Source organism: Panicum hallii, chromosome 8 (assembly GCF_002211085.1).
Source record: "Panicum hallii strain FIL2 chromosome 8, PHallii_v3.1, whole genome shotgun sequence".
NCBI lineage: Eukaryota > Viridiplantae > Streptophyta > Magnoliopsida > Poales > Poaceae > Panicum > Panicum hallii.
In genome coordinates this window covers 38,169,992-38,179,553 of record NC_038049.1, presented here as the reverse complement: position 1 = coordinate 38,179,553, position 9,562 = coordinate 38,169,992, and the positions used below count along the sequence as shown (strand labels likewise).

Here is a 9,562-nt window from a genome sequence, read left to right as displayed (position 1 = left end):
GAGATGATGGAGCATTGTTGTGTTCAGATATCATAAAATCAACAATGAAATTGTGTGTTTCAATAATCAAATTTGTTTGGTGGAGAGCCTGGTGCGAAATGTTAAACCATTTTTTCTTGGCGGGGAGCAGAACAGCGGGAGGTTGGTGGGTTCATTTCCCGCTTGTGGGCTGTTCTAGCAGCGTGGGCGGTATAGAAAAAAAATTGTACGGATAACTTTTTTAATGAACCAAGCATAAGAGCCGCCGATTATATTAAAAATAAGATGAAATCTAGACTGAACAAAGTAACAGAGTGACGCGGCCTAACCTACCTGATCAAGCAACAACAACCGAAACAACAAACCTAAGACAAATCAAATTGAGATATCAACCCGCCCTGCACGACATCGCCATATCTCCCAAGCAAGAACAACCCACACCTTACTACACAAGGACCACCACTCCGCAACGCCACACTGCTCATCCATCGCCATCGCCAAGTGCCGGCGATAAATAGCTATTCTGTTGGAGGACGTGCGGTTCTTCTTGCTCCAGCTTATTCCCTTATTCTTCAATCTCGGATCTGTCTGCTTTTAGTGCTTCCTTGAAGCGGAGTGCAGCTCGTATAATAAGTGTCTGACTTCTAATTCGTTGTCTTATCCGTTCCTTCTCCTCTTCCTTCTTCAAGTCCAGAGTATACCTGAATCGTCGGGATGCATTGAGAACCAGATCTGCTTGTCGCCACCTGCGCAAGCGCTCATCTGGAATGCCTTTGGATGGTATGTCAAATGGGTCAAATTCTTGGTCTGGTTGTCTCTGAACAAGCGTACCATCCATCAACACCATTTTTATCCTCGGTAGGTCGTGAAATAGACGCAAACTATCCTCGCTCAGAAAGCTGCACCTATAGACTTGCAATATCTCCAGGTTTGGCAATGCTCTTCCTTGAGTAGATAATGACATGAGATTTTCTAACTGATCAAGCTGCAGCAGCTCCAGCTTCGGGAACGCGCCACTTGGAAATGCTATCTCCTCCACCACGAGCGATTTAGCCAGCAGGCGTAGCACGATCAACTTGGGTAGCCTAGCGATGATCTGTACAGCGTCCCCATCCAGTAGCGTGGACCTCAGGCAAAGCTTGAGGAGGCTATGGAGTGTCTTGGTCCACCTCGGGAGCGTACCGAGATTGCCATACAGTTTCAGTGTTTCAAGGCAGTGTGGGGGTGAGGTGACAGTGGCTAATCTGCCGAGTGAATCATCAGAGTGAACCATCAATGATCGCAGATGGTGCAGATGTTCAAGGGTTGAGCAGAGATGCTTGCTGTTAAGCTTGGTAATGCCCATCACGCCCAACTTTCGTAGCTGTGCAAGTTTCTGTACCTCCTTCATAACAGTTCGGCTCCCTGCTGCATCAATGGTTCCCATTGTCAGAAGAGACTTCAGTTCCCCTATCTTCTTTGGGACGCGCACACCATATGGTTTGTGCCTCTGACATAGACATAGCAAACACATGCAGAAAGCAGACGAAACAGCATTTTTGAGAAGCCCAGGACAATCTCCAGTCATTTCACTGTCAAACTCTTGCTGAGAATTGCATGCGGCCATCGTACCACCATGGAGACGGCGCAGGCTTGTAAGATGGATGAATGTAGATGGCAGCTTAGCAATGTAAGTGCCCCGGATATCCAATTCCTCAAGACCATGCAATTTGCCCAACGATTTGGGTAGATGTGCAATGCCAGTGTTCCTTAGACCCAGATACTTGAGATGCCGGAACTCCCCGATATGCTCAAGGTCATGATGCTCCACCAGACCTTCGGTTTCTTCCAAGTCCAGCACCCTTAGCAACTTCATGCTTGGTGAAATGAAACAAGAACTCCACTTCCCCAAAACTGTCAGTGATCGAGCACAGGAGAGGTCCAATCTCTTGAACTGATCATCATCTCTTGTCCAGCCACTTGTAACAACTAGGTGCCTGATTTGTGAAATTGCCAAGTTGTTGTTCACCATGTGCTCATCTAGGATGTTGATAAAGCCCCTCGACTTTGCTTCTGAAAACAAGTGTTGTCGAAACACATCGTCAACATGGCAGCCATTTATTCTTCCGCTTGTTATCTCTGCTCGCTTCAACGGATGAACCATACTTCTCATAACAAGGGCATCAAAGATATCCTCAAATTCAGCATTGTCTCTTCTCGTCTTCCTCATGTAGGTTTCTGCTAGCCATGCGTTTGCCAATCTTCTGAGCATTATGTTGTAGCTTCGGGGGAAAACGCTAAGGTATTGGACCAAATATTTCATATGGGATGGTAAATCATCATAGCTCAATTTTGCTGCTGCATTGGTAACCCCAAGGTCAGGGTTGTTCTTTAACTCCGAATCAAAACGGTTTAGCAGCTTCTCCCACTCTGTAGATGTTCGAGTTTTGGTGGCTAGAAGCCCACTTATAATGTTGATTGCCCGAAGGTTCCCATCACATTTTTGTATGATGAGATTAGCATGATCAACCATCGGTTTACATAACTCAATTAGTCTGTCACGCCTGAATACCTGTTTGTAGCCATATAAGTAAATTTTAGTATTACTATTGCAAAGACTGCACAGAACAAAAGTCATAAACTTCGTTCTCATAATGTAGAAAAAGTAAAACTGTAATGAGGCCGCATAAGTACTGTTGTCTGAACTTACTGTTGTAGCAATAAAATTACCATGTTAGTACGAAAACTTTGTGGATTAATCCGTAGTGATCTACCAACCTATAACGTAACACCACTGAATGATTGTTTCACTAGAAATAACACTTCACTTCCTGCTGCTCTCGTAAAAAATAAGGCTTCACTTTTCATAACTTAAATTATAGATGTAGTACTGCCCGGTTAACACCCTATATATAACCAGAGGCTACTAAACATCAGCTAGAAACTACTAAGTCTAAATGTTACTGAAAATTTCAGCAGAGTGTCTCCTGTAAATCGGAAGTTCAGAGCAAACAAGTCACATGGTACCCAAAGGAACATGGCCATCCCAATGCCCAAATAAAAAGACCACACTAACCATAGACCGTCTCAATCATAACTAGCATCATTGCTATGATGTTTATGGCCGTAATGTTATTCTTTCTTAAGGAACCTTTAATAGTATTCTTGTGAGTATTATGAGAATTAATTTTTTGAATGTCCGATTTACAGGGGAAACTCTTCCAAAAAAAAATTTATAAGTCTTACATTAAATAGATTTTTGCTTGATGTTTAATAGCCTCCGGTTACGTGAATATCCGGGGTGTAAACCCAGTCCCTGAACACTTTGGCCTAGCTTTGCCATAAATTCACGGTTTCCATCATCTGTTTCTTTATTTCTAAAATGTCAATGGAGAATCAGACATATTATTTCAGATACATACCTTCTGATAGAATAACTGATGGGCAGCGGCGCGATTAAGAGGGCTCAGCTTGTACATCAAGCTGCTTCTATTCTCTGAACAATGTCTAGCAACAGCGGCACTCACTGTCGTAACAATGGCAGTGCAGCTACCACTATTTGTACAAAATTCGGGCCATAAGCACGACTTGATTTGATCCCATTCTTCTTCTGCTGACAGCCCATCAACAACTAGCAGAGACCTCCCGTCCCCCATGAGCTGACAAACCTCTGTTACCAAGTCATCAGATGACTTGTTCTTGATACCACTTTTGGACTCCTGAACTCGGTATGCCTTGAACTGTGAAATTGTGTCTCGCAGGAACTCCTCCTTGTTGAAGGGATGCACCATTGCGATCCAGGCTCTCCTTTGGAACATCCTAAGCAGCTTTGTGCTATTGTAGACATTTCTGACAAGGGTGCTCTTTCCGATACCACTAGCTCCATACACTGAGAGTGACGCGCACTCCGATTCATTCAGAGATATCCATCTTGTCAGTTCTTCAACCTCCTCATTCCTGCCAACGAACTCCGAGTACGGCTCTACTTTTATAACCTCACTAAATCCACGATCAGTGGTGGCACCCTGGAATGAACACATGTTTTGCAACAAGTCAGTGGTTGAAAGTGGTGTATATAGTGTGTGTATATATATGTAATTGCGACAAAACTAACTAGATGCACTGAGATTTTGCTCAGTTTTAGTCAACCAGGATGGGCCACCAGATCACCATCAGATGTCCATAAATAAAAAAGAGTTAAATGCACGGTTAGTACACAAACTTGGCAGATGGATGCACTTAGATGCATCGTCTCCCTAATTGCTCATTTAGGTGTAGTAACTTGGCAGGTGGGTGTACTTAGGTACATCATCTTTCTAATGGCTCGTTTTGGCATACTAACTTAGTGGGTCAGTGCACTTCACTACATCATCTTCTCTAAATCCCTAGCCAGACCACCTTAAATCATCAAACTGCTTTTCTTTCACATAATCGAATAACTGGCAGAGGCGAGCCCAGGATTTGGGAGATGGGTATTCAAAATTTCAAAAGGTGTATAAAAAGAATTTTTGGACAGCCCAAAGTTGGGGGTGTTTGGTTACAAGGACTAAAGTTTAGTTCTTATCACATCAAATATTTGGATGCTAATTAGTAGGACTAAATATAAGGTAATTATAAAATTAATTACATAGATGGACGCTAATTCGCGAGACTAATCTATTAAGCCTAATTAATTCATAATTAGCATATGTTTACTATAGCACCACATTGTTAAATTATAGACTAATTATGGTTAATAAATTCGTCTCCTAAATTAGCCTCCATCTATGCAATTAGTTTTATATTTAATACTTCTAATTAGTAACCAAAGCTTCGATGTTTAGTCCGCGGAACCAAACACCCCTTGCGCTCAGATTTCGCTCAGGCCTGCTTGCAGCTTGCACGCTAACACGCTGCTGGAGCAGCAGAGGCCCTGCCGCCCTAGGCGAAGCCGAGCGCGCCCGCACCTCTAGCCTCAGCACCTGCAGCCTGCCGCCCTTCCGGCTGCCGGACGGACGCGGGACACCCGGACCGTGCTAGCTGCGGCGCTGGCCTGGACGTCGCCCTTGCCCCGCGGCCCGCCCGCCCGTCGAGCTGTCGTCCGCCCGCACCTGCTCACTGTCTGGTCTCGTCGCGCCCTCGCTGCCGGATACCGGCCGCCGGAATCGCCGAATTGGGGAGCTAGCAGGGCGAGAGCTAGGGCTGCGGTGGCTGGGAATTGGGAAATCGGGGCACACGGGCAGGCAGTCGGGCGCTCGGCCTTTCTGTCAGTCAAGCCGGCTCCTAACCGCAAATGCTCAGGGTCGCACGCGGAGAAATTTGGATATCTGAGCGCCAATTCGAGCGCTTCGCTATTTTAACACCCGATTCGATCGACTTTCAAAATTTAACATCGCACCTACGAATTTCATCAATCCAGAAAATTCTCTCCATTTTCCATCTTTTCCCTTCCTTTTCTTATTTCTTTTGCTTATTTCTCATATTAGTGGACAGATTTGCCCCGAACCTTATCTCTTCTTTGTGCTCCCGCGAATACAGGCAGGCCAGACTCAAGTTCTCCCTTCTCCCTGTCTCGTGTTCTGTCTCCCTCGAGAACAGGCCCTCGGCCCTGCCGCCGCCACTCGCCGTCGCTAGGGGTTGGTCGCCCAAACCCGGACGACTGATTTGGGGACGACCTTGACGTGAACCACTATCACCTTGCCGCCACTTCAGTTCATTCCTCTCGATCGCTGCCGCCTCCATCACCCAAGGTCCCAAGCAACAAGCCGGGACGCCGCGAACGCGAACCTCTTGGGCCCCGGGTCCGGCCTCCTGGCCCTCGTCGCCGCGTTCCGGGCCAAGGGCCTGTCGACGCGCGACATGACGGCGTTGTCGGGCGCGCAAACCATCGGCCGGGCCCGTTGCGCCACGTTCCGCGCCGGCACGGAAGGCGGCGAGGCGATCAACACGACCTTCGTCGCGCAGCTGCGCGGGGCGTGCGGTGGCGCGGACGGCGCGCTGGCGCCGCTGGACGCGGTGACCCCCGACGCGTCGACAACGGCTACTTCCGCGCCCTGGTGGAGCACCGCGGCCTGCTGCACTCGGACCAGGAGCTCTTCAACAGCGGGTCGCAAGACGCGCTGGTGCGCAGGTACGCCCACGACGGAGCCGCGTTCGCCGCCGACTTCGCCAAGGCCATGGTACGGATGGGCAACCTTGTGCCGGCACCCGGGACGCCGCTCGAGGTCAGGGTCAACCGCCCCCCAACTAGACTACTGAGGTTTAGCTACTCGGAAGCGAGTTAGCGACAGTGTAGCGTTAGCTGGTAGAAGGTAGATAAACGGAGATACACAGTACAAGATGAAGATGATTGTGCAGGGACATGGTAGGACATGGTAGAAGCTCGACGGCTCAGCGACGGTGGCAGAAAGGGAAGGGCGGCGCGCGGCTAAGAGCAATGGCGACGGCGGCAGAAAGGCAGCAGCAAGAAACGGGTAGCAAGACTCACACAGGTTCGTCAAGTTTGGCACGAGAGGATAAGGCTAGAGGCAAACTTGTCAGTTCGGGTCACAAGATATAAGAAAAGGAAGGGAAAATATGAAAAATGGAGAGAATCTTCTGGATTGAAGAAATTTGTGGGTTTAATGTCAGATTTTGAAAATCAATCGCATCGGATTTTAAAAATAGTGAGGCGTTCAAATTGGATGTCAAATATCGAAATTTCTCGCGCTCGCGAGTGCCATACACTGCATCGTAGAAGCGTTGGCCTCGCGCGGTCCGTTTGCCTCCTTCAATTTTTAGCATCCTATTGGTAATTTTACAGCCTAGCTGTTTCTTTAATTTTCCTTCCTCTTTCTTCCTCATGCAACGGCTCTCAACACTGTCGGAACAATGTTACAGAAAGACGGAATATTTTTTTTATTATGGTCGAATAGTTATTCAGAAGGCGGAATATTCTTTTATTACGTTGGAACAATTATTCCAGCTTCAAAAAAATTGTTCCGTGTTAAAAAAATATTCCACCAAAAAATCATCCAAATGTATTCAAGTGAGATCTTATTTTGAAGATTCCGTCGCAAGAAACACAGTGGTGCAGTCGGATTTTGATTTGAATATATAGTTTGGGATATACAACTTTTTTCTTGTTTAATTTTTTTGGCCACGTGCCGCCCAGCCCATTATTACTTATGTAACACTTTGACTCCTAGTAACAGGTGCGACTGCTAGCCGTTGAATGCGGAAGGCCGGCGGGGTGGGATGTGGGCTGCTACGATTTTTCAGCCCAAAACAGAAAATAGGAGCTTGGGAGCCCGTTATGTTGTATAATTTTTATATTTTTAATTCATATATATTTGATATATTATATATAAATTTTTTATTAAAAGTAATAGGTATTCAACTTCTGCGTACCTCAACACCCCATGTGCGTCGTCGTTTTGAGAATCTAGCATGCAACAAGCAAGTAACGACACAAGGTGCATGATACGTTCACAGCGGCTCAAGTTTCCTCTTTATTCTTGGAAAAAATGTTAATCGGCCCCAATTCACCACCACTTTAGTTGTTAGTTTGATCCTTCTATCTATAATCTAGTGCTCCATCCATAAGTATTCTTTTAGCATTTAAATATCTAAAAAAGGTATTATTTTGGCTTGCAGTGAGATCCATCTAATTAAAATAATATCAAAGACAAATATATATATATATATATATGTATAGAAGCACATGGTACTAATTAAATTCTTAGTAGATGTTATTTTTCTAGTTGCAATGCATATGTATTTACTGAGCATATAGAGAACTAAATAAATAACACGGTTTTCAATCACAACTGCAATAAGTAATTAGAGAGGATGAGGTTAATTTTTATAATTAGTAATGTGTTTGAAATTTTTTAAATGAAGGTGCCTAGGAGAAAGGGAGTAAATGCGAAAAATACAAATAAATGTAGAGACGACTAGGCATAGCAGGTCTCTGGCACTAATAACTAACTCCGAATTGAACGAACAAAAGTAAGAACCGGAGATGGTTTGAGACTTTGAGAGCAGGAGCCGATACCTTGTCGGATGAGACGTAAAGCCTTGCATCACCATCTGGAACTCGTTCAAGATTGAACGATCTGCTTGATCCCTCCGCGCAATGCCTCGCCACATCTGCTCTCCGAGATGTCACCATGATCCTGCTGCCGTTCCTGTCATCCGGGAAGATGAGCTTGATCCAGTCCCACTCCGGCCTCGTGTACACGCCTTCGACCACGACCAGGTACCGCCTTTCCTCGAGGTGCCGCGCTACCACCGCCATCAGCTGCTCCGCCCCCATGGTCTCGGTGTCCGTCAGGACACCGAGTGCGCCCTGCGACGTCGCCGGATCATTTCCAAGGAACTGCCTCGCCAAGGCCCGGAGGAACTCAGTGAGGCCGATGGGGTGGGTCGCCGTGACCCATGCACGGCGCTGGAAGTCCATGGCGGCGTCGTAGACCTCGCCGACGAGGGAAATTGCCCTTTCGCTGACGCGGTCTTTCATCAGCCAGACTGAGATCACCATTAGTGATTCGTCTGCCCGTGCAATCAGCTCGCCGACATCCACCTTCCAGTCAATTTCCGGCACGACAGGCCGTGCCTCCTCCTCTGCCGGCCCGGGCGTCGTCGGCTTCCTCAGCGCCCTCTCACGGGCACGTCGATAGCGCTCCCTTCTCTGGCTCACGCGGTCAACCTGGGACACCAAGTCCTTGAGCTCAGCGGCGACGGTGTGCCGCGCCGCCAGAGATTCCAACGGGAGCCTCCACATGGACGGCCTCTCCCGATGTGGGGCCAGATCCCGGAGGCAGTCCTCGATGTCGCATGCCATGTCCTGGATCTTCTTGACGAAAGCCATGTCCTCCACATAGCCGCCTTGTTCCACCAGCACACCGGCCTCGTCCCTGCCCACATCTGCGAGGAACTTGTTCATCTCCTCGAGCTCTTCGGCCAAGAACGTGGCGTCATCTTTCACGCCTTCTTGCAGAGCCATCTCCTTGGCAGCAGATGATGCGGCCTGGCTTACCAGGCAACTGCATGCGGATTTGAGTGCGTACAGGCATGCACCCTCCATTGTTGCTACTACAATCTTCTCCGCCTTGCTTCAAGGTGATCAAAACCACTAGCCTTAGCCCTTAGGTGATGGTCGCAAGAGATATGGAAATGGCACAAGCGGGGGAAGACGATGAGGAAAGGAAGAACAGGCCGGGGAAGGTGGAGAAGTAAGGAATCTGTGTGAGGTACAAAAGTAATGCAATTAATCAAGCTTTCCTTTATAAAATATCATTCCTATTAAATTCCTATCAAGAAAAAAGGTCGCATTCGAGTATACCAGCTCCCCTTTTCCTTTTTTATGATTGAACACGTAAGGAATCCTTGGGTTGCTCGAGTATCTGGGAAATGATGCGCCCATGTGGTCGTCAGAGGAAACCTTGGAAACCTGGATCACTGTCTCAAAACAATGTGGTTCAATTGCAACATTTACAACAATGTGAGCTCAAACTCAGTGAGATTTGGTGCCCGCACATCAAGCTTATGGTAGCCTGCAGTGTTGCACGCACAGATACTGCAACCGCTGCAACGACTGCCATATGCTTAGAAAGGAACAACATGCGAGGCTTAACCACTCCAG

The 9,562-nt window shown here is 47.2% G+C and overlaps 1 protein-coding gene across 1 annotated transcript; it reads right to left on the bottom strand.

Moving 5' to 3' along the window:
* Positions 1-331: 331 nt before the first annotated feature.
* Positions 332-9,077, bottom strand: LOC112903775 (probable disease resistance protein RF9). Its single transcript, XM_025972982.1, has 4 exons — positions 7,973-9,077; positions 5,700-6,011; positions 3,381-3,983; positions 332-2,530 (listed from the first exon to the last, which is right to left on the bottom strand). Exons 1-4 carry the CDS (start codon positions 9,002-9,004, stop codon positions 545-547), a joined length of 3,933 nt encoding a protein of 1,310 aa, XP_025828767.1. The 5' UTR covers positions 9,005-9,077; the 3' UTR covers positions 332-544.
* Positions 9,078-9,562: the final 485 nt, after the last annotated feature.

Bases quoted from the DNA above. Each gene is read 5' to 3' on its own strand.
- LOC112903775 (XM_025972982.1), bottom strand. From the start codon at position 9,004: ATGGAGGGTGCATGCCTGTACGCACTCAAATCCGCATGCAGTTGCCTG. The intron at 6,012-7,972 runs GTATCGGCTCCT...GTCCGAGTGCAG, and splicing joins TTTACGTCTCATCCGACAAG to CAGGCCGCGGTGCTCCACCA. The intron at 3,984-5,699 runs GTTGCTTGGGAC...TGTTCATTCCAG, and splicing joins CGTTCGCGGCGTCCCGGCTT to GGTGCCACCACTGATCGTGG.